At 39.8% G+C, this 25,435-nt stretch overlaps 1 protein-coding gene across 1 annotated transcript in view; it reads left to right on the top strand.

Moving 5' to 3' along the window:
• The first annotated feature begins 850 nt into the window (after positions 1-850).
• CPED1 (cadherin like and PC-esterase domain containing 1) overlaps positions 851-25,435 on the top strand; it is a 307,617-nt gene continuing 283,032 nt past the window's right edge. Inside the window, exons 1-2 of the mRNA XM_022582431.2 lie at positions 851-5,286; positions 5,800-6,284. Coding sequence (XP_022438139.1) covers positions 6,036-6,284 — 249 coding nt within the window. The 5' untranslated portion in view covers positions 851-5,286; positions 5,800-6,035. The remainder of the gene's footprint in view (positions 5,287-5,799; positions 6,285-25,435) is intronic.

Here is a 25,435-nt window from a genome sequence, read left to right as displayed (position 1 = left end):
TCCATGTGTAAATTGAACAAATGCTGTGCCTGAGGGAAGTCCCTTCTAGCCTTTAATGCAATTCCCAGACCTCTGCAAATCCTGAGCTCACCATTCAGCAGCCTAGAGTGGTTTTAGAACCACTACAAAGGAAGGGAAAAATCTTTTTTTTTTTTTTTATTGAACTAAAACCCCATAAAGTTTCAGTGGTCTTAAATTGAAATCCATAGATTTGTACAAAAAGTGACTCCACATAATGTTTAGGAGAGAGGCAATGGAATTGCGTTAAAAGGAAATTAAGCAAGTTTAAATGTTGATTGCATTAGAAATTGCAGAAAACTTGCAAAACTGTTTTCGGATTTCTCTTCATACTCCTCCAGCATATCAAGAACAAGACATGAGCCTAACTGTAGACGGAGCTTTTGGTTTTTCATTATAATGAGTGGGAGGTGTAAAGTTCTAAAGACAAGTGAAAGGACGCATGATGCTAACCCTGATATAAATTAGTGCTCTGTGTTTGCATGGCTTTGTGGGATAACACATGATCAGGTGTATATGCACGTACCTTACACTAGTGCAGCATTTTCCTCCACAAGGACAGTGTGGGCCCTGAGGCAAGAATCTGACCTTGCACACAGACTTTTCTATTCAATCTTGCATATATTTTGCACCATTGAGAGTAACCACATAAACTTGACCCATGTGGTTGTTCTTATTCTACCCAAAAAACAAAAGAGTTTTTGCTTTGTGAGTTTACAACTAAAGATAGTGGTAATATAACAGTATTCTCAGATAAATGAAGATAATGGCCTTCCTAGTCTGACTTATAATATCTTCATTAATAAATCATGTGGGGAAGAAACTTTTTGGATTCCTGTCTACAGATGGCTAAATAAACCCTTTAACTTAGGAATTAGAGCCATCCTTGATCAGGACCGAACTCTCCAGTTCTATCCTTAGTCATCTTCCACTAAGACATAAAACCTGCAGCAGTTGAAATATTTGTGACTTTTCAGGGCCCAGTTGAGAAACTGCCACTTTCCTGAAGATTTCCTTATCACTTCTCAAAAGATGTGAACTCCCAATTACAATTCTCCGTGGCACTTGACTTACCTCCATCTTAGTTGTGGTTGGGAATGCTATGTTTATCAGCCTCTTTTCCTTTTCCTCTTGGGCATGTAGCTAAACCTCATTTTCCATCTCAGTTTCAGTTAGGTGGGTCCATATGATTGGGCTCTGACCAGTAGAACACGGACTGCAGGATATATGCCAATTTGAAGCTTAGTCCCAAAAGACCTCTCACATAATTCTCCTTGCCTTTCTCATTTCTCATCTGCTAGTAGGATTCAGAGGATCTCGGTGTCCAAGATTCTAGAGTATGGAAAGTCACCAGGTGGAAGGACCTTGGTTACTAAATGTCTTAATGGAAACTGATAAACACTGGAAAATTATATGAATGCAAAACGAGATTTTATTGTATCAAGTCTCTGAGATTTCAAAGTTATTTGTTACAGAAGTTATCCTATCCTGAGCAGTTCATCATTGTGTTTATCATATTTTAGTCATTTATGGTATTTGTTATATGTCTTCAGTTTTCCACATTGCCTGGGATGATGTTTTTGCATAGTAAAGATTCAATATGTAATTTGTGATTTAGAAGTTTCCTGTATGTTCAGAGCTTATGGGGAAATTTCCATAGTCATTATTTGAAGAGAGGTGGTAGGAGCTGGGAAGAGGTCATTCAGACTCTCTAGGGAAGAGGTACTGGAAGGTGAGTGCCCAGGTGTGACTGACAGCGACCCCAGGACTTAACTCATGACATCACCACTAGTATCTACAACTGAATTTTACATCACTGTGGTCAGGAGCTTTCTTGTTTTTTCTTCTTTTTTTTTTTTTTAAGAAGATGTTGGGGGTAGGAGTTTATTAATTAATTTATTTATTTTTGCTGTGTTGCATCTTCGTTTCTGTGCGAGGGCTTTCTCTAGTTGTGGCAAGCGGGGGCCACTCTTCATCGCGGTGCGCGGGCCTCTTGCTATCGCGGCCTCTCTTGTTGCGGAGCACAGGCTCCAGACGCGCAGGCTCAGTAGTTGTGGCTCACGGGCCTAGTTGCTCCACGGCATGTGGGATCCTCCCAGGCTAGGACTCGAACCCGTGTCCCCTGCATTAACAGGCAGATTCTCAACCACTGCGCCACCAGGGAAGCCCCAGGAGCTTTCTTGAAAGAAAAAGGCTTTCCCCTGCAGGAAACCAAGTGGGCCCAGAATCTGAAGACTTCCTCTTCTTACCAGGTTGCAACAGAGAGGAAATCCATGTCAAAAATGCATCCCTACAAGCGTAACTTCGGAGCCTCAGGTGACCTGTGAGATTATCTAGTGATCACTGAAGCCCCTATTTTATGAGGAAAGTGACACTCAAAGAGAGAAATACTTTCCCAAAATTCCTGATAGGATACTGGAATCTTCTCTATTAGAGATAGCTTTATTTCTCTAGTTTAAAAAATAAAATAATTTTTAAAAATACCTTTTCAAACAACAGTTATTAAATTCAACCTCTCCTTTCACCCCCACTTCATATCAAAACCGAAAGGGAACATAAGTGTGATGGAAGAGTATGTTTTGTGTTAGAGAGGTTTGAAGAGGAAGATTGTTGTTTTTTGTCCAACCTTGAACTATAGAATTCTAAAAGACCTGCCACTCTATTGTCCCAGGTTGATGCCACTTAAATACAGGCCCTTGAACACTGAAGTGATTTAGGGAAAGAGGTACTTTATGAAATTATATGCACAAAAACATTCAGTCTGAAAAACTGCCAGAATCCACAGTTTCATATAATTCTACTGCGTGTTACCCTCCTACTCCTCTCACTGAAACAACTTACTCTCTGTCTTCACTGTTCCCTGATCTGACACCTCCAGACTCTAACACATGCTCCTACTTCACCTTGCCTTACAACTAGGGCGTAAATACCTCCCACTTGTAGTCTCCACCTTCCTCTCATCCCTCTCTTGCTCTCATTCTCCCAAACCAGCATCGGCCCCCCACCATCACCTCAAAGAATAAAGGAAAGAGAACTAATACTAAGTGTTCATGTTTGCTTTGGGGGCTTCTCCAAGAGGCCCGATATTTGATAATTATCTGTTCATATGTCTGGCACCAAACCAGACTGAGCTCAGCCACAGGATTGAAAACATAACAGACATGCATTCAGCATGCATTTTTCCAACACATGTGCACAGAACGCTTATCGTATACATTATTTCATCTAGTCACGCCAACAACACTTCAAAGGAAGAATTAGTATCCTCATTTCACAAATCACTTGTTTAAAACCATGTGATAAGAGGCAGTGCTATGATTCTAAACCCAGATGGGACTAACTCTAACGTCAGATGTTGTCTATGGACTGCCTTAGTCTATTTGTATCTTATTTCCCACCTCTTCTTTCCAACTTCCCACTCTAATTATCCCTTTTCTCACTTCTGCAGATAGTCGTTTATTTACCATCTTCCCACTGGGTTTTTCAACCTGCCAGTATCATTTCTAGAACACTAATTTGCCATCTTCTGATTCCTGTTACTTGAAGTGTAGCTATAAAATTAACTATGCTGTTGTCTTTCACTTCTCCCAGATCAAAGACAATATGATTTTAGCATCTGGTTTATGTTTTAAATTTAATAATGCATAAAAATAACCCCTCAGGTTCCTCAGACTCTCAGTCTTCAGACTTTTTGCCTTAATAGAAATGTGTGTTCATTCCTTTTCACCTGGTAAAGAACTTCGTCTCACCTCAGATCACACCAACACAAGGACAATTCCAGTTTAGAGAACACCAATTCCTATTATCTCTCAAATTACATTGTAACTATATCTTCCAACACTACTGTTTAACCATTTCCTCTTAAAACTCTCTTGGCTTCTAAAAGTCAAATGCCACTTCATTTTCCCCTGCTATCAGTACTTCACTTGTCATGGGATTGAGGATTCTGAATCTATAAATAAAATATATTTTAAAAAACTGGAGGGGATATATGCAAGGGTTCGGGATAAATCTAGCTTTAGTGTGAATACTTATTCTCTAAAGCTTTAATTAATCTGTTAAGGTGTTAAAGTAGTTTCTTACAAGCGAGAAGGTAGATGACCTTTTGTCTCTGAATCTATAATAGCGAGGCACCCGTAGGGGGCGCTCCGTCTCACAAAATACAAGTGACTGACAGCGTGCCTAAGGGATGGGATCACTTTAGAGGTGTGGCCTCACAGGAGAACCTCAGCCCACAAGAACGAGTTTGGGTCAGAAATAGGTCACAAAACCTATTTAGAAGAGCCTTGGAAGAATATCTGCTATGAGCCTAAGCCAGTCCTGGGTGTCCAGAGATCGCAAAGCAAAGGCTGGGAGAGGTGAGCAACATGCACTGGACAGATTGCCTTTCTCCATGGCATTCCCTGAGCTGACTCAGCAAAAGTGGATGGAGTTTGCAGACTTGCCCTGTTAGGGGTTCCTTGTGGCAGTCTGTATAGCATTAGATTGAGTTGACTTCTGAACAAAGCGTGCTGCGTACCCCTTTCTGATGACCGAAAGTTACCAACGTCTGCTATAGTCCACTCATCACGGGAGTGAAGTGTCAGGCAATTAGCCTTTGAAAGACTCAGCCCTAGTCCAGGAAAGGAGCAATAATGAGTTAGGTACTGAGCAGAAAAAGATCATTTCCAGTGGAATCAGTGCATACAACAGACTTTCATGTTCTGAGGTCCAGACAGTACCCGTGACCCTCTTATCCCCATAAGAGTGACCGTAATTCCTTCGAGTGAAGATCCTCCCAATTCCCTCACCGAGCCTGCTTTAGTCTCCCCCTCGACCTTTGACATCAGCTGACGAAGGGCTATTTGTTTTTCCAATGCTGTATTAGAAAAAAAAAACAGAAGGGGTCAAATATCAAATAATGTATTTAAAATTCTACAGTTCTGGGTGGACAGTCACATTTCAGGGGAAATGAGAAATGTTGTTTCCAGTCTGGGGAAGCCCACCCTTTCTGATCCTGGGCTAACGGCGCGCTCCGGCCGCCCCCGAGGACCTAAGAGCCCGGGCCTTAGCCCCGCCCCCTCGCCGGACAGTGGCTGCGCTGCCCGCGGGCCCCGCGCCCGGCTCCCTGCGCCCTGCTCCCCGCTCGCCTCAGCGAGTGCGGCCGGCGCGCGCGTGTGGCTGTGTGTGCCTGCGTGAGTGTGTCCGTGGGTGGGAGATGAATTGGAGTCATACGACTGGGTGTTTCCTTCCGAGTGGTTTTGATCAGCAATCCATTAGGGGATCATTGTAAGTATTTTTTTTTTCTGGCTAAAAGGATGAAAACTGAGTAAGTACGTAGAACTTTGAACTCGAAACGGAATGAAACAAATACAAGGCAAACCCCGCGGATGGTAACCATGTCCTTTCAGACCCTGTATTCCCTTTTTCTGTTAAAAGCCGGGAAGGCTTACAGGAAAGTGGCAGTTTAAAATGGAATGAAGGGAAGCAGTTAAGAAACATGAAAGGCTGAAAGCAGGACAGCTTTAAAACCGGAGGAAAAATGAGGAACTGTTAAGGCAAGCTGGCCCGCCTCCAGCCGTGCAACAGGCACTATGGTATAAACCTATTGCGTTCTCCGGTGCTGTTTTTAGACTCCAGATTTACTTTGGTGTTGTTTCTCTTTTCCTGTGAAGCTTTTACTGTGAGCTTAAGGATGTTGTGAAAAATAAGGCATTACCGGAAGCAACAGTTTGACAGCCTGGGGTACGCTCAGGTTATTAGTTACAACTATTATTATTTTGATGTCTTTTTTTAACCGAGGCCAACCACTTTTTACTGTCATCCATGGAAGGGCTCTTATTAACCGCCGCAGACTTTTGGGACCGATGATTCTTTGGCAGGATACTTCGGAAAGTTCTTAAGTGGGGATGGAGCTATCTTGATTTGATTTAAGTTGTGGAAAAAGAAGACAGATTTGTGTTTTTCATGCTGACAAAAAATAGCTGCTATGACTTTTCCGGCAACGTGGACAGGGGCCAAGTGAAGCTGAACTGGTCATGGTCTGTCGTCCAGTGTTCCTTTGTCGTCGGCGATTTTGCCCCCGGCCCTTCTTGGTGGGCTTGGTGGTGGCAATCTGTCTCTTCTACCAGACCCTGACATTCCGGGGGGCAAGGAAGCTCACAGCTGCTGTCCCTGAGGCTGCCCCAAACACACCCACCGAAACCCAGGCAAGCAGATGCAAGGAAGGATTCTCCCTGGACAAGCAGTGCTTACTTCTCTCCGATAAGGCACAGGAAGTCAGAAAGGTAAGGCGGTCATAAGCTTAACCTTGACATTCTCTGCAAAGATAGCAGTCTGCTTCTCTCTGTCCCTTCTGTAAGACTAAAATTAACTTCCATGAGGTCTGAAAAGGATCCAGAGTATACACAGTCCAGACAGTGACCTTATGACAGTGAAACACATGTCAGCTTAAACTTCTTACATTTACTTCCAGAGAGTCCTGGTCATTATTTTCTCTCTCAGAATTTCACTTCATTTCAGCTAAATGAAATAGACAATTTGGAGGAGATGGGAATGATGTGAATTCTTTCTAAAATACTGGGATTCTGAGAGATCTGAAGATTTACAGTTCAGGAACAAAAATCAAATATTCATAAAATTTGGTAAACGTTGAGTGTCTCTTTCCTCAAGGCAGTCAGTATGAGTGGTCAGACCATTCCAGACTTGAAGTTACTGCAAAATTACATTTTATAATTGGTTAAGTCTATTTGTCACATTTCTAAAGCAATATATTTATTTTTCAAAGCACTTAAAAATAGTATAATAGGCTTCTTCAAAAGAATTGACACGGCATTTTATTGCTTATAGAATTAGAAAAATACAGATTATTCCATACTTATACTATTCTAATTAACTTTACTAATCTTACTTGTCAAGTGTTGGAAAAACACAAAACATAAGTAAATACACAGAATTTCTATTTTAATATACCACTCTGTTCATGCCTGTTAGTGAAATGAAGACCTTTAAAATAATCCAGTCTAGAAAAGAAACAGAAAAACACACACACATATTCATGATAGCAAAACCACTGATTTCTATGCTACAGCAATAGTGTAGCAAGATAATTTAGGAATCTGTAAGTACTATCTTATATCTAGAGTAGATTTAGGTAGGTCCTATGATCATGGTTAGTGTTTGGAGCAGAATTTCTTGTTGAATACCAACACTTACTGCTACCATTATTGCTAACACCACACCATCTTGTTTTAAAAATTCTTTTATGTATTTCATTTCAGACTCATAACCTTTTGAGCTAGGTAAGATAGGTATGATGACACTCAAAGATGTTTAGGCAGGCCACATTATGACATGATACATCCATCTGGTCCCTACTGCAGGGAAGATGCTCTAAAAAGTAAATTCAAAGCTCTGATAACAATTTGTGAAACCACAGCTGTAAGAACTTACTGAAATACGAGATAATATCAGGTTTGAACAAAGAAAATGTGAAGACTTTTGAGTGATTATTTTATCAACAATGTCAAGAAATATCTTGACCAAGAAATAGGACAAAAAAGCAGATAATATCACTAGAAACATATCGAGATGAAACTTCAACGGCAAGTGTGAATCGAATATTAAATTAATTGAAGAATTTATATTTTTTGTTAATTTATACCAGCATTAACTTAACTCTTATCTACATTTTTAATACATCAAATTTATGATGGGTGTAAACTATGACTTTGAAAGTCACTTCTTGTTTGTTTCCAATAAGTATAATTTCTTTAAAAATATTTGAGACGGTTTTGCTCTTTAAGTACCTAAAATTTTTGCTAAGAACTTTGGACAAAAAGGTTTTTATTCATTAACTTACGGCCTTTCTTACTCACTACTTGACTTTACGGTGACTCCTGTTTTTGACTGTAACTTAGGCATATGTTAACTGTTATTTGTAGGCTGTCACAGAAAATTCCATTTCAGCTTTGGACCTCCTGCCACTTATAAACCATCTGAAACTTATTGGCTGCTCGTGTAAAACATTCACTCTAGAATGTTCTTCACAAAAAATGCCTACCACATGATGATTTTTTTCCACAGTCTTAAATATTTTAACTGTAAGCAAGATTCTGAAGTCACAATTATAGTTCAGAAGCTCAGTGGATATGAAAACTGAATTTCCAAACATTTGCCATGTACTTCTATTTTCAACTTAACTTGGGCCAGCCTTTGGTTTAGAGCCAGTTTTTTTTAGACAGAAAGTATCATGTGGAAGTTAGTTAAAATCCAATATAAATTAGTTCTCCTTGTAATATATGTTCCAGAAAAGAATCAAATAATAATCCCTTTTTGAAGATTAAATATTCTTTCAGACAGCTAAAGTGAAGAAAGAAATGTGTTTGGAGTACATACATAGATCCTTCTCAAAAACAGCTACTTAAGAAGTTCATTAAAAAGATAACTGATAAGATGCTACCTAGATTTTCCTCAAGACCTAAAATATAGCTTTTTAGGCATTTTATAGAAGATGCATTGTTTCTATCTATAAATTTTGGGTTTTGTTATTACTTTTATTGGCAAACCAAAATATTCATTTTACTAGCGCTTTCCCTTACTTGTATCCATCCATCTTTAGGTGACTTTTAAAGTTACCTAAAACAGCTGGTTTTGACCTAAGGTTCATGGATTCCAGAAAGTATTTGGATGTATACGATGTCTACCAAACCCAAGCATTTTATGCAAAAAATGTGTGTACATGTATGTGCTGTTCTCTGGGAAAAACTATGATCCTCTTCAGATATTCAGACCTAAAGAAACACTAGGAAATAAGACAATGCTTAAAAAGCAGTACATTTCAACTTTAATTGCCCCTTCAGGAAAAGTTGGGTCTGAGTTTATAAATCTAAAAAAGGAAAAAAAATCTTAACGAATCCACTAGAAGACATTTGAAAAACTATTTCAGTGACTGCTGTAGTGTCTGCAGGGATAGACATTCTGAAACCGAAGTATACTCATAGCGTATTTCTCAAATCATAGTTTTCATACTTTCATGAATAAGCAATAAGTATTTCCCAGTTGTTTTGGTTGTAGTTGTTTCTAAGAGAGGACCTTTTATGCTTTACCAGCCAAGTAACAGAGCGTTCTGGAGTAGCAAATATTTAAAGGTAAGTGACTGTGCTCTTTACACCTTTGTAACTGGGATCTGGTTCAATGTCTAAAACTGTTTTCAGCACAGATTGAGATCATGGTATGGTATATGCCAACTTTCCATAGTGAGGAAGTGCGCTCCCTCCTCTGGCCAAATTCCTTTTTCCGTTCAAGCTTTACAAACAGCCTTGCTAAGCAGATGCACTTTTGTCATTTTTTCTGGGTTTTCTCCCAATATTAGTTGCTTGTGCTGTGTCTTAAAATTATTTCAACTTAATATATAAACTGAAGACAATTTGAGTTATCTTCACTGAAGTAGGTCACACAATAGATTTATTTATTTTCCTAGAATCTAACATTTCAATATTCCATAACATAGGAAGCACATTAAATTATAAACAGACACAATGGAAGAAAATTTCCTTGGTAAATGCTCCTTTAATGGAAACTTAGCTCTTTGGGGAATATATTTGTACTCACCATAGCCATGTGTTTCTGATTATCTCTTGTTGATGTTCCACAAGCAGACTATTTCTTTGTTGTTTGACTCTTTGTTCTCCATTTCTTCTTGACTATTTTCAGTGACAGTTCCCTACAACTACTCTCACAGTGTCCAACAATAAGCCAATGCAGATAAGTGAATGTTTTCACTACAAATACTTTTTATTTAATCTGTTTCTGTTTCTAATAATGCATGATATATTTAGCATTTGAAAATTCTAAAAATTACTTGTTTAGCCTAGGTTTTCCCAAAACAGAACCTATGGCAAACACTTAAATGATAACATTTTATTGGTTGGTGCAACCCCAGGAATATGAGAGAGGGAGAAATAAAGAAAGAAGGAGAGCAAACACAAATGGGTGAATTATCAGGAGACATTTCCAGAGAGGCCGTATTAAACTACTGCATCTCAGAACAGGCACCAGGGGAAAAGGGCAAGAAGGACAAGGAATTTATCTCTCTCCTGGCTTTCTCTTTCTTCCGTCTTTCATTGGTTAGAATTGGTCCCATGCTACCTCTAAGTAGTGTTGCGTGGACTCTCTGGGTGGCCATGGGGGAGACAGAGCCTCGGTGGGTGCAGTGCTGCCAGGTAAAAGCGGGGTGGACCCTCCTTTCAATCTGTAATGTGCATAGGAGCGCCCAGGTCTCTAGTGGGCACGGTGGTGAAAAGTGTCCATAGCTTTATGATCACAACAGTGGCATGAGTAATGCCCTTTGGAGGGGTAGGGCAGGGTGATCTAGTGTCTGATCCAGTAGTTGTGCTAATTTTGCTTTCTAAAATCCACAGAGAATTTCTAAATATGTTTCTACTCTTGGGAAATAGCATCACTTTCTTTAAATGAAATATTTGTAACTATCTCACTGAGAGCTCTCCTCTCCAACTGAAAAAAAAACCCTTCCTTCATCTTTACCTTTTCTCCTTCTCATCCCTTTCATTCATTCATTCACTTTCTTCATTTATTTAGTAAATATTTGTTGAACCATTTATACTTGCCAGACACTGTGTCAGGTACTGGTGATACAGAAATATACAGCACTCTGAGACAGACAAGTAAATAAAGAGAATGTTAGGGAATCCATAACTTTAAGGCAACATTTTGAAAGATGAGAAGGAACTAGAAAGGGTAGAGAAAGAAAAGAGTATTACAAGCAAAAAACACCGCATTTGCAAAGAAGAAATTAAAGAGTGTGTGTGTGTGTGTGTGTGTGTGTGTATGATGTGTTGAGGGGAGCAGAGCGAGAAGGCAAATAGATGAAGTAGAGAGTTCAGCAGGATCTAGATGTCGGAAATGTGGGCATGATAAGGAGTCTAGATTCTGTCCTGAAGGCAACAGGGAACCCCCAAAGAATGAAAAGCAAAACGTGGCACGAATAGAGAGAACACTCCAGAATGCACATTGCAGAGTGGACTGGACGGGATCGAATTGAAGGCAGGCAGATCAGTTGAGATGCTGTTTTAGAGATGGGAGTTGTGCGCCTGCAAGCCAAGGAATCCCAAAGCTTGCCAGCAAACCACCAGATGCTCAGAAGAGGCCAGGAAGGATTCCTCTACAGGTTTCAGGGGTAGCATGGCACTGCTGACACCTTGATTTCTAGCTTCTAGCCTCCAGAGTTGTGAGACAATACATTTCTGTTGCTTTAAGCCACTCAGTGTGTGGTACTCTGTAATGGCAGCCCTGGGAAACTAATAAAATTGGGGAGGCAGAATGGTTCAGCACGTGAGCTCTCAAGTCAAATCAATAGCACTTGTTACCTTGCTACCTTGGGAACATTTCTTGACCGCTTCAGGATTTTCTTTCCTCACCTGAACATGCATATATTATCACCTTACAAGACTACCATGAAGCTTAAATGAGAGAAATCATGTGAAGCACTTTGAAGTGTCTGGCGGGTAGGAAGTGCTCAGTTAGTATTAACTATCAGGATAATTATTATTTAATCTCTTTGAGGATTTACCCATCTCTGTAGTTTCTATAGACCCTAACATTTGGCCTTCCCAAAGTAGGTGAGCAATGAGTTATTGCTGGCAGTGAACATAAGTACTTGGGTAAGGAGAGTCTGAGATGAAAGATATATTGAGTTTCTCTCCCTGTTCTCCAACCTCTAAGCTATTGCCTTTTCGCAGTAAAATGAGCCTTTAGAACCAAGATAAAACCTAGGGAGGATGATAATGTCACTCAGAGTGAGGCCTGCTTACCTCTAAGCAAGGTCTTCGGTTTGGGCTGAATTTTTTTTTTTTTTAAGTTTACGATGCTGGCACTGTCCGCACGTTATAGCTGAGGATATGGAGAGATGAGATGGGTGTAGAGTAGGGGAAAGAGGTTAAGATTTTTGACACGGAATAAATATTTATCTATTTGTTTACTATCTGTCTCCCTACATAGAATATAAGCTCCTTAACAGCAACGACTTTATTTGACTGGTTTATTGCTACATCCCCAGTGCCAAAGCAGTATCTGACATCTAATGAGCACTGAATAAATATCTAGTCAATGAATGAATAAATAAATGAATCATGAGTTTAAGGGTCAGAGACAGTCCTCTTTAAAGCAGAGGCCAGGAGATGAGAGGAACTCCGCCCCTCTCTCTTTTTGCCTTCACTGAACTCTCAGGTCCTCCACTCCATCTTTTCCCTGTACCAATATTCCTCGAAGTCCTTCCTGTACCATTTCTTGCACTTTTGCCTAGTGTAACGATCTTGCATTTTGCTACATTGAATTTGCTTCATCAGTTATTATACAGCTCTCTTCTTCTCTTCAGCTCATTTGTCTCTTTGGGATTCTTCTCCTCTAAATAAACATCCTCAAGTATCTACCATAAATTACAAAACAAAAAATCTCTCCTAACCTACATGCCTCCCTAAATACTTCCATCCCTCTTGGCTTCTCTGTCACCATCATTTAACCCCTCTTTGTCTCAAGCAATTTCCATTTCTTTAACACACTCTGACAAAAATTGAGGTTTTCCTTTTACATGTTTTTATATTTTAACCAGATTTGGATGTAAATATTCTAAAATAGAGCTGATGGCATCTAAAGACAGAGGTCTATGTATAGGAGTCTCTCAGGAGATGTTTTCAGCATACTAACAGGTATGTGATTTTCCTAGAATTGTTTGGGCTAATGATGAGCATTTAACGCTTGTGGATTTCTCTGAGATAGTTTTTTTGTTTGTTTTTATTAATATACTTGCATATATTTTATTTTTTGATGTTTTTCTTATTAGTTATCTATTTTACACATATTAGTATATATATGTCAATACCAATCTCCCAATTCATCCCACCACCAGCCCCCCCACCCCGCTTTCCCCACTTGGTGCCCATACGTTTGTTCTCTACACGTGTGTCGCTATTTCTGCCTTGAAAACCGGTTCATCTGTACCATTTTTCTAGATTCCACATATATGTGTTAATATACGATATTTGTTTTTCTCTTTCTGACTTACTTCACTCTGTATGAAAGTCTCTAGGTCCATCCACGTCTCTACAAATGACCCAATTTCGTTCCTTTGTATGGCTGAGTAATATTCCATTGTATATATGTACCACTTCTTCTTTATCCATTCATCTGTTGATGGACACTTAAGTTGCTTCCAAGTCCTGGCTATTGTAAGTAGTGCTGCAATGAACATTGGGGTGCATGTGTCTTTTTGAATTATGGTTTTGTCTGGGTGTATGCCCAGTAGTGGGATAGCTAGGTCATATGGTAATTCTATTTTTAATTTTTTAAGGAACCTCCGTACTGTTCTCCATAGTGGCTGTATCAATTTACACTCCCACTAACAGTGCAAGAGGATTCCCTTTTCTCCACACCCTCTCCAGCATTTGTTGTTTATAGATTTTCTGATGATGCCCATTCTAACTGGTGTGAGGTGGTACCTCATTGTAGTTTTGATTTGCATTTCTCTAATAATTAGTGATGTTGAGCAGCTTTTCATGTGCCTCTTGGCCATCTGTATGTCTTCTTTGGAGAAATATCTGTTTAGGTTTTCTGCTCATTTTTTGATTGGGTTGGTTGTTTTTTTAATATTGAGCTGCATGAGCTGTTTATATATTTTGGAGATTAATCCTTTGTCCGTTGATTTGTTTACAAATATTTTCTCCCATTCTGAGGGTTCTCTTTTCATCTTGTTTATGGTTTCCTTTGCTGTGCAAAAGCTTTTAAGCTTCATTAGGTCCCATTTGTTTATTTTTATTTTTATTTCTGTTACTATAGGGGGTGGGTCAAAAAGATCTTGCTTTGATTATGTCAAAGAGTGTTCTTCCTGTGTTTTCCTCTAAGAGTTTTATAGTGTCTGGTCTTACATTTAGGACTTTAATCCATTTTGAGTTTATTTTTGTGTATGGTGTTAGGGAGTGTTATAATTTCATTCTTTTAAATGAAGCTGTCCAGTTTTCCCAGCACCCCTTATTGAAGAGACTCTCTTTTTTCCATTGTATATCCTTGCCTCTTTTGTCATAGATTAGTTGACCATAGGTGCCTGGGTTTATCTCCGGGCTTTCGATCCTGTTCCATTGATCTATAGTTCTGTTTTTGTGCCAGTACCATATTGTTGTGATTACTGTAGCTTTGTAGTATAGTCTGAAGTCAGGGAGTCTAATTTCTCCAGCTCCGTTTTCTTCCCTCAAGATTGCTTTGGCTATTTGGGGTCTTTTGTGTCTCCATACAAATTTTAAGATTTTTTTGTTCTAGTTCTGTAAAAAATGCCATTGGTAATTTGATGGGGATTGCATTGAATCTGTAGGTTGCTTTGGGTAGTATAGTCATTTTCAAAATGTTGATTCTTCCAGTCAAAGAACATGATATATCTCTCCATCTGTTTGTGTCATCTTTGATTTCTTTCATCAATGTCTTACAGTTTTCTGAGTACAGGTCTTTTACCTCCTTAGGTAGATTTATTCCTAGGTATTTTATTCTTTTTGTTGCAATGGTGAATGGGATTGTTTTTTTAATTTCTCTTTCTGATCTTTCGTTGTTAGTGTCTAGGAATGCAAGAGATTTCTGTGCATTCATTTTGTATCCTGAAACTTTACCAGATTCAATGATTAACTCTAGTAGTTTTCTGGTGGCATCTTGAGGATTCTCTATGTACAGTATCATGTCATCTGCAAACAGTGACAGTTTTACGTCTTCTTTTCCAATTTGTATTCCTTTTATTTCTTTTTCTTCTCTGATTGCCATGGCTAGGACTTGCAATACTATGTTGAGTAATAGTGGCAAGGGTGGACATCCTTGTCTTGTTGCTGATCTTAGAGGAAATGCTTTCAATTTTTCACCATTGAGAATGATGTTTGCTGTGGGCTTTTCATATATGGCCTTTATTATGTTGAGGTAGTTACCCTCTATGCCCACTTTCTGGAGAGTTTTTATTGTAAATGGGTGTTGAATTTTGTCAAAAGCTTTTTCTGCATCTATTGAGATGGTCATATGGTTTTTCTCCTTCAGTTTGTTAATATGATGTATCACATTGATTGATTTGCATATATTGAAGAATCCTTGCATCCCTGCGATAAGTCCCATTTACTCATGGTGTATGATCCTTTCAATGTGTTGTTGGATTCTGTCTGCTAGTATTCTTTTTTTTTTGCTAGTATTCTTTTGATGATTTTTGCATCTATATTCATCACTGATATTGGTCTGTAATTTTCTTTTTTTGTAGTATCTTTGTCTGGTTTTGGTATCAGGCTTACGGTGGCCTCATAGAATGAGTTTGGGAGTGTTCCTTCCTCTTCAATTTTTTGGAAGAGTTTGAGAAGGTTGGGTGTTAGCTCTTCTCTAAATGTTTGATAGACTTCACCTGTGAAGCCATCTGGACCTGGGCCTTTGTTTGTTGGAAGATTTTTAATCCCAGTTTCAATTTCATTACTTGTGATTGCTCTGTTCATATTTTCTATTTCTTCCTGGTTCAGGTTTGGAAGGTTATACCAGTCTAAGAATTTGTCCATTTCTTCCAGGTTGTCCCTTTTATTGGCATAGAGTTGCTTGTAGTAGTCTCTTAGGATGCTTTGTATTTCTGCGGTGTCCGTTGTAACTTATCTTTTCTCATTTCTAATGTCATTGATTTTAGTCCTCTCCCTCTTTTTCTTGATGAGTTTGGCTAAAGGTTTATCAATTTTGCTTATCTTCTCAAAGAACCAGCTTTTAGTTTTAGTGATTTTTGCTATTGTTTTCTTTGTTTCTATTTCATTTATTTCTGCTCTGATCTTTATGATTTCTTTCCTTCTACTAACTTTGGGTTTTGTTTGTTCTTCTTTCTCTAGTTCCTTTAGGTGTAAGCTTAGATTGTTTATTTGATATTTTTCTTGTTTCTTGAGGTAGGCTTGTATAACTATAAACTTCCCTCTTAGAACTGCTTTTGCTGCATCCCATAGGTTTTGGATCATCGTGTTTTCATTGTCCTTTGTCTCAAGATATTTTTTGATTTCCTCTTTGATTTCTTCAGTGGTCTCTTGGTTATTTAGTAACATATTGTTTAGCCTCCATGTGTTTTTTTTTTAAACATAGTTTTCCCTGTGATTCATTTCTAATCTCATAGTGTTGTGGTCAGAAAAGATGCTTCATATGATTTCAATTTTCTTAAATTTACTGAGGCTTGATTTGTGACCCAAGATGTGATCTATCCTGGAGAATGTTCCGTGCACACTTGAGAAGCAAGTGTAATCTGCTGTTTTTGGACGGAATGTCCTATAAATATGAATTAAATCTATCTGGTCTATTGTGTCATTTAAAGCTTCTCTTTCCTTATTTATTTTCATTTTGGATGATCTGTCCATTGGTGTAAGTGAGGTATTAAAGTCCCCCCACTATTATTGTGTTACTGTCGATTTCCTCTTTTAGAGCTGTTAGCAGTTGCCTTATGTATTGAGGTGCTCCTATGTTGGGTGCATATATATTTATAATTGTTATATCTTCTTCTTAGATTGATCCCTTGATCCTTATGTAATGTCCTTCCTTGTCTCTTGTAACATTCTTTACTTTAAAGTCTATTTTATCTGATATGAATATTGCTACTCCAGCTTTCTTTTCTTTCCATTTGCATGGAATATCTTTTCCCAACCCCTCACTTTCAGTCTGTATGTGTCCCTAGGTCTGAAGTTGGTCTCTTGTAGACAGCATATGTGTGGGTCTTGTTTTTGTATCCATTCAGCAAGCCTGTGTCTTTTGTTTGGAGCATTTAATCCATTCATGTTTAAGGTAATTATCGATATGTATGTTCCTATGACCATTTTCTTAATTGTTTTGGGTTTGTTTTTGTGGGTCCTTTTCTTCTCTTGTGTCTCCCACTTAGAGAATTTCCTTTAGCATTTGTTGTAGAGCTGGTTTGGTGGTGCTGAATTCTCTTAGTTTTTGCTGTAAAGCTTTTGATTTCTCCATCGAATCTGAATGAGATCCTTGCCAGGTAGAGTAATCTTGGTTGTAGGTTCTTCCCTTTCATCACTTTAAGTATATCATGCCACTCCCTTCTGGCTTGTAGAGTTTCTGCTGAGAAATCAGCTTTTAACCTTATGGGGGAGTTCCCGTGTGTGTTATTTGTCGTTTTTCCCTTATTGCTTTTAATAATTTTTCTTTGTCTTCAATTTTTGTCAATTTGATTACTGTGTGTCTCGGCATGTTTCTCCTTGGGTTTTTCCTGCCTGGGACTCTTTGCGCTTTCTGGACTTGGGTGGCTATTTCCTTTACCATGTTAGGGAAGTTTTTGACTATAATCTCTTCAAATATTTTCTCTGGTCCTTTCTCTCTCTCTTCTCCTTCTGGGACCCCTATAATGTGAATGTTGGTGCATTTAATGGTGTCCCAGAGGTCTCTTAGGCTGTCTTCATTTCTTTTCATTCTTTTTTCTTATTCTGTTCCGTGGCAGTGAATTCCACCATTCTGTCTTCCAGGTCACTTATCCATTCTTCTGCTTCAGTTATTCTGCTGTTGATTCTGTCTAGTGTATTTTTCATTTCAGTTATTGTATTGTTCATCTCTGTTCTTTTGTTCTTTAATTCTTCTAGGTCTTTGTTAAACCTTTCTTGCATCTTCTTGATCTTTGCCTCTATTCTTTTTCCAAGGTCCTGGATCATCCTCACTATCATTATTCTGAATTCTTTTTCTGGAAGGTTGCCTATCTCCACTTCATTTAATTGTTTTTCTGGGGTTTTATCTTGTTACTTCATCTGGTATGTAGTCCTCTGCCTTTTCATTTTGTGTATCTTTCTGTGAATGTGGTTTTCGTTCCACAAGCTGCAGGCTTGTAGTTCTTCTTGCTTCTGCTGTCTGCCCTCTGGTGGATGAGACTATGTAAGAAGCTTGTGTAAGTTTCCTGATGGGAGGGACTGCTGGTGGGTAGAGCTGGGTGTTGCTCTGGTTGGCAGAGCTCAGTAAAACTTTAATCCACTTGTCTGCTGATGGGTAGGGCTGAGTTCCCTCCCTGTTGGTTGTTTGGCCTGAGGTGACCCAGCACCGGAGGCTACTGGGTCTTTGGTGTGGCTAATAGCGGACTCTGAGAGGGCTCATGCCAAGGAGTACTTCCTGGAACTTCTGCTGCCAGTGTCCTTGTCCCCGCAGTGAGCCACAGCAACCCTCTGCTGCTGCAGGAGACCCTCCAACACTAGCAGTAGGTCTGGTTCAGTCTCCTATGAGGTCACTGCTCCTTTCCCCTTGGTCCTGATTCACACACTATTTTGTGCAGTCTCTGTTTCCCTCAGTCCGTCTAAGTCCTGCAATCAAATCCTGCTAGTCTTCAAAGTCCGATTCTCTGGGAATTCCTGCTCCCATTGCCGGACGCACAGGTTGGGATGCCTGACGTGGGGCTCAGAACCTTCACTCCAGTAGGTGGACTTCTGTGGTATAATTGTTCTCCAGTTTGTGAGTCACCCACCCAGTGGTTATGGGATTTGATTTTATCGTGATTGCGTCCCTCCTACTGTCTCACTGCGGCTTCTCCTTTGTCTTTGGATGTGGGGTACTTTTTTTGGTGAGTTCCAGTGTCTTCCTGTCGACGATTGTTTAGCAGTTAATTGTGATTCCGGTGCTCTTACAATAGGGGGTGAGCATACATCCTTCTACTCCGCCATCTTGAACCAGTCTCTCTCTGAGATAGTTGATTAGAGCTATGTTAAATTTTTACAGTGAAATATGCACATGGATGAAAAATTGTTCATACTGAGAGAATTTTATACAAATTCGAATTTGCTTACATTAGACAAACTTTAATGAAGTCTTGATGAAGCTCATATTTAAGCAAGTTATGTTACATTTCCTTTGAACCAAGGAATTAATCAGTTTATAGGTGTCATTCTCTCTTGGTTTTTTTTTTGCACAATAGTGGCAACAGCCTCTGCCTTTCTCTCTGTAAGCAATTCTGTTTCTTGTTCTAATGGAATTGGAAACTCTCATAAGATAAACCCTCTGAGATGGAAACCACTGGATACACTGACATTATAAAAAGTGCTTCCTATTATCAACTTGGAGTCTGTGGCCTTTGGGGTGAAAAAATGTTTTGGTTTTACTTTTCTGTTTGGTTTCCACTGGATATTTTTTCTAGGGAGCCATTCTCACTAAAACGATGAGCTCATGTTCTAAAATAGGATTTATGTTCTCTAACAGAAACTATACCAAAGTTGGAAATCTGCAAGGTAAAAGTCTTTTGTCAACCTTTGTACTTTACAAAGACTTGTTCAAAATGCAAACCAAAATATCTTGGTTATCAGGCACAGGGTTAAAAAAGGAATATAATGATAGAAGACGTATTGATTGAGTCTTGTTTATATATAAGGATCTTAATGAAAAAAATTTATTCAACTTTCAATTAAATTCACTAATAGAGGCTATGGGTACTTAATAGATGAACCAAAGTAATAATTAAAAAGAGCACATGAATTTGAAAGTGCAGAATGGATCCTATCAATGTGTTCTGAAATGGAACTGCATTTGGTTTCACTAATCCTTACTTGGGGACTCTGAACAGAACCCCCCACCAGTTTGCTTGTACTGCAACCCAATCAGAATAACTCTTTAAGGGGGAGGCTCTGAGACTCTGCATATTGATGGGGAGAACAGACCTGACTATCCCCAGCAAGGCTTCTAACTCCAAACCTGTTTAGTATACGGAATAAGCAGTCTAATAGAGCATCAGAATGTTGTGGAACAAACATGGGCTTTCTTACATATTGGTTCAAATTCCAGATGTGTTATTTACTAGCTATAGCACATAGACAAATTTTACCTAGACTTCTAAACTCTCAATTTTCTCGTTGGAAAAATGAAGCTAACTAAGCCTTACTTGTGAAAACTGATTATGTGTTTGAAAACAGTAAGCATGGTGGCTGACCAGAGTTGGTGTTCAATAAATTATGGTGTCCTTCTTGCCCCTGAGAAGCTGGGTTTAAGCTCTGCACAAAACCAAGCACTTTAAAGGGCTTATATTTGTTTCAATAATGCACGTATAGTACATATTTTTGATACTCAGCCTATGTGCTTTCTTCGTTATATTTTGCTTAGGCAGATGTTTAAAGCGGTGTGTCCTATACTAACCGTCTGTCACTTGACACTCTCAGTGCAGTCAAACGCAGGCACATTCCACTGGTTTTCCAGGGCTGTGCACAATACTTCCTTCTTCTCCCAATCAAGAAAGTGTTTGCCTGCAAGTAGTGGGCATGCAGCACGTGTTCCCTGATTTATAAAGTGTAAATTATTACAAATTTTGATATTTTAATTCTTTTTTATAGCCAATATAGCCAATATCTTATAACATACCTTACAGCTGATCTTGGCAAAAAGAACCCGGTATCTGCTGCCATTCTGACTATGACTAAGAGAGACATCTGGGGAAGAGTGGCCAATTCAGGATGGGAGAGTCAGGCAAGGGAAAAAGCCTGATGACAATGACTAATCTATAGGAAGAAAGGACAATTTATTTAAATAGTAATATTGCTCCAGGATCCTGGTGTTTCTCGTCGGTTTTGCAATAAGAAAAAGTGGATGGTGTCGGGCTGGTGGTGTAGACTTCTGGAAACCTCCTGAACCACCTGTTAAAAGTCTGTGTATCTGAGGCAGATCCTGCTGCGCCCCACTCACGGTCTCCAGGCAAAAGAGAACACACACAGATGGGGACCCGGAACCGATGCTGAAAAGTTGAGTGACCATGGACAAGTGACCCTTTGGGGTTCATTTTCGTGGACTGCGGCATGTGGGTGGAAATGCCTGTTACAGGGATGATATGGGATCAAGTTAGGCATGAATTAGGCAGAATGCTTTGGAAAACATGAAGATTATAAAAGGCAGGCGACTAAACATTATCACATTTGTTAAAAGATAAACTGAGACACACTGGAAATTTTAAGACTTTATGTGAGCAAAAGTCGATTCCAATTGGGCAGCACCAAACCCGAAGTGGCTAGGAACGCTCCGAGGGCACGAGCCCAGGGAGAGACTTTTACGGAGAAAAGGTGGAAGGAAGCAGAGCAAGGAAATTATCGATTGGCCACAACTTAAAGCCTCCTTTGCTGCTTGTGATTCGTTGTCCTTAAGTGTCAGTTTCAAAACCTCCACTTTGATTTGCTTATATAGACCACTGGCATTACAGCCACCTCAGTCTACAGGCCTACTTGTTCAATTAATTTAACACGTCCCAAAGAATAAGGCCATGAAAATATTCTCATTGCACTTGGCGCCTCTGAGGGAGAAGAGTGCATATATACAGCATAACTGTGAGTACCAGGAATACTCCTTCTTTTCTTTAAAAACTTATAGTATAGTGTGCTATACAGATGTCAGGTTATACAGTTACTTTTGAAAATGCCACTAGGAGTCCAAATTGGCACTGTCACAGTTGAGTTTCACTGTTTTTTTAACAAGTGATAGGAAGTATAATAGCATTCCAATAGTTTCAGCCTTAAGCCTGCTTCTTTCCTAGTGGAAAATCTAGCATTAATTTAGCCAAAGTGCACAGATGCCTCAGGAAAAATGGAACAGGAAATTAACTTTTATGTGGCAGGCAGGAACTGCCTGACTTTAGCAAAGTATCAGCCAGAAAGTCGATTTTCATACTGAGCAGTAAACCTTCCCTACTGGACACACCCAGAGGGCAGAAGTGATTTCAAATGGGTTTTTCCTCACTCCTCCATTTATTATTAATTATTTTTTCCGAGTAAATAGTGAAAATTAATAACACATCTGAAGCTTCCTACACATAAGCTAAACCTATTTATCCATGTATTTTAGCGCTATATATAAGCTATTTTTAGAGCAGATAGATTTGGAGCAGTTAATTTTCTTTTTCATGGGGGAGTATAGAGGCAAAAAGAGGTAAGCTGATTACTTTTCTTTTAAAGAAACAATGGTTAAAGTAATACTATGTCTGCTTTAAACACACTTGTTTGCTGTAGAGCAGAGAAAATGTATTTGTGAAAATATCTTCTGTCAGAAATAGAAACCTCAAGAAGCTAGAATTGTCTCCTGCTTTTAATATAAAATAACAACACTTTAAAAGGAGCCCTTCTCTGTGATATAAATGAGAGGATGTCTCATCATTCAAAGATGTGCACATGATCTTAAGCACAATTCTTAGCAAAACCCTGAACAAAGTAACCAAGTACTTGCAATAATACAACCACTCCCTGAGAAATCTAGCATTTACACAAAGCCTTCTAATAAATTACTGGCAGTTAGATCAGGGCACGGATCAAGTTTACACAATGCCTGGCACATAAAACGTTGAATGAATGGATGAATGGGAACTCGTATAATTCACGCTGTGTGTCCAGTAAAGGACTTCCTGTGGTGGCCAGCAGTCCTTGAATTCTTCTTTTGGGGTTTCAGTTGGGTTCTTAAACACTGATCTCCACTGGGTTCATCCAGGTCCTTCTCCATTTATAAGATGTCCTTACCTCCTGCTTTCCTGAGAAAACCAAAGCAATCTGTTGTGTTTGAAGAGATGCTTGCTTCGTTAGGCCTGACCTATGAGATCATCTGGTGGACCCTTTAAAAATAAACTGGACTTCTAGCAAGAGAACTTACTTTTCTAGCCAGTCACAGAAAAAAAACAAACAAATGATATTCTGCAATCCCTTACGGAAAGGATTATAGAGTTTAGGGAGTTGAAAATTTGATAACAGTATTAGATGATGTCTTATTCCTTCCTCTAAAGATAGCGCTTATGTTGTGGTATTACTGGATATTGTCATTTCCTGCCAATTTTTGATCTTTAAAGCAAAAAGTTGGCCATGAAATACTTAAACATTCTAGAATGAGTGTGTAATTTGGAGAGCTCTAAGATTTTAGCAGGGATACGTGAGGTTGTGTTATGAGGTGTTGGTGTGATGGTACAGCATCTGGCAATGCGAAGAGGATCAGGGTGGACTGGATGGAGGCTTCTAATGGGGAAGCACAGAGAAGAGCGCTCTCAGGGCTCAGTCAGGCTGGGAGGAGAGTTACCCAGGGTCGTCCTCAAGCTTGTGTATTGGTACTGGCCAGGGAGCTGAAGGGACAAGATGAGGAGACCATAGAGTGTCAACAGCCACTCTGTTCACTCTGAGTGAACAAGGGTGCTCAGAGTAAGCAAGCAAAAAATGTGTGCCAAGGCATAAATGTGCACTTAAGGAGACTTGGTCTACACATTTGATATAAGGCAGGATGTTTCCTTTCTGCAGACTTTGGTGTCTAGATGTTTAACACGCGTTCCCCCATTCTTTTCAACACTTTGAGCCCCACATGGGTAGGGTGAGGCAGAGTTCCTCTGGGTTTGTGAGATGTGTGCCTCTATCCTGTAGCCTTTCATTCACCCAAGAATTGGAGCTGACCTTTGCTGCCCTGGAGATAGATGCAGGACCACCTGCATGGAGTGTGTTGGCTTTCTATCCTTAACCATCTGTGCAATTCATGGGGACCCTGGATTTCTGGGGAGAATCCAGATAAACTGGGTGCTACTTGGATGTGAGTGCTGAGGGGAGATGAAAGGAGCCGGGGATGCTATCTGCATGGATTGACAATATTAGACACTTGAAGTGGCCTTAGGAACCTCTCCTGGGAGTATGAATGTGGTGACTGGATCGACAGTGGATGGAGAATCTTAATCGCCATCTCAGTGCCTGAATTCTATCCTTGCATCCAGCAGGTGTTTCATTTAGGCTGGACTCTCTATCCAGGGGAGGGCATATTTGCCATGGTGCTGGAAGAGATTCTTGGCTGGCCACCACAAGTTTTTTCATGGTGGCCTGATGCAGACGCCTGGGGTCTTAGTGTGTGCAGTGGTGAAGTGCAGAGAGGACTGCATGGCTAGGAGGAGAGTCGAGGTCATAAACTGGGAAGGATGGGTGGTGGGAGGATGTGCAGCAAGCCTTGTAGTAGGGACAGTGCAGAGAAGGGAATAGGATTAAAGTGGAGAATGAAGTGAGTAAAAGTTAATAGGTAAGTCCTATGGAAGGTCCTAAGAGCAAACAATGGTGACCATATTTCTAAGCCCCAAAGAGGGAATGTAATCTTGCTAAGGGCTTTTTGTATCCTGGTTGTGAACTTATTTATAGGACATTAAATCATATTTAGTTGTGCAATGAACATACTGCCTAATTTTTATCTGGCACCCAAATCTAAAAAGTGTGTCCATTGTGTATATGGTGTCAGTGGCCATATTTTATTTTCATAATGATATGTTTGCTCTGACACTGGATTTTTAGCAGAGAAGAATAGTAGAAATGGTGATCCATTGATTATTTTTAAATGCTTTAATGCCCCTAATATATAAACACAGCCCTTTAATATTCTCCTTGTGACAGAACCCTTATGAAATCATTTGACTGAAGTTTGTAGGGTCTTAATTCTGTTAAATTAATTAAACAAGGAACCCATTAGACCGAGGTGGCTGTGAGGCTGTGTGGGCCTCTGTAGGCAAACCAAAATCTAATTCTGTGAATGGCTCAGGGTTCCGAAATCAAAATGCCAAGGATGACCAGTCACAAACAGCCAACTAGGCTTTAGGCTACAGCTCATCAATAATTTCCTTTCTCTGCTTCCATACTTTCTCTATATAAGTCTTTCCCCAGCTCCCGTTGGCGGAATGTTCCTAATCACTTCAGGTTTGGTGCAGTCCAACTGGAATGGGTTTTTGCTCAAATAAACTCTTAAAATTTTAAATATGCCTCAGTTTATCTTTTAACAATTTAAAATATTTTAATTTGTCAAGATCACTTTTATGCTATCTTTTTTTTTTTTTTTTTTTTTGCGGTACGCTGGCCTCTCACCGCTGTGGCCTCTCCCGTTGCGGAGCACAGGCTCCGGACGCGCAGGCTCAGCGGCCATGGCTCACGGGCCCAGCCGCTCCGCGGCATGTGGGATCTTCCCGGACCGGGGCACGGACCCGTGTCCCCTGCATCGGCAGGCGGACTCCCAACCACTGCGCCACCAGGGAAGCCCTATGCTATCATTTTTTAAGTGATATTTATGCCATTGCTTTTTTTTGGCCACGGGATCTTAGCTCCCCAACCACGGACCAAACCCGTGCCCCCTGCAGTGAAAGCACAAGAGTCTCAACCGCTGGACCGCCAGGGAAGTCCCAATGTGATCACTTTTTAAGAGATATTTAAATACGCCTTACATTTATGAGGGGTTGTACATTTTCTAAAGATTTTATTTCACTGTTTGAGTCTCCTTTGATCCTTACAACAGCGAGAAAAGTAGGATGGGAGGTTGATGTTCATTTGCAGTTGAGGAAAGGGAAGTACTCCTAGTGGAGGTTAAGTGGTGTCAGTAGACAATGAATGGGGGAGTGGGGTGGGAAGTAGAATGGAAACTCAGGATTCAGAAGTCCTTGGGGTGTTGCTGG

The sequence above is a fragment of the Delphinapterus leucas genome, chromosome 9 (genome assembly GCF_059928025.1).
Source record: "Delphinapterus leucas isolate spDelLeu-1000000601 "Yukka" chromosome 9, BTC_Dleu_Yukka2, whole genome shotgun sequence".
In the NCBI taxonomy this organism is placed as follows: Eukaryota; Metazoa; Chordata; class Mammalia; order Artiodactyla; family Monodontidae; genus Delphinapterus; species Delphinapterus leucas.
Note: the sequence above shows the minus strand (reverse complement) of the source record. Positions and strands in the feature narration are given on the sequence as shown.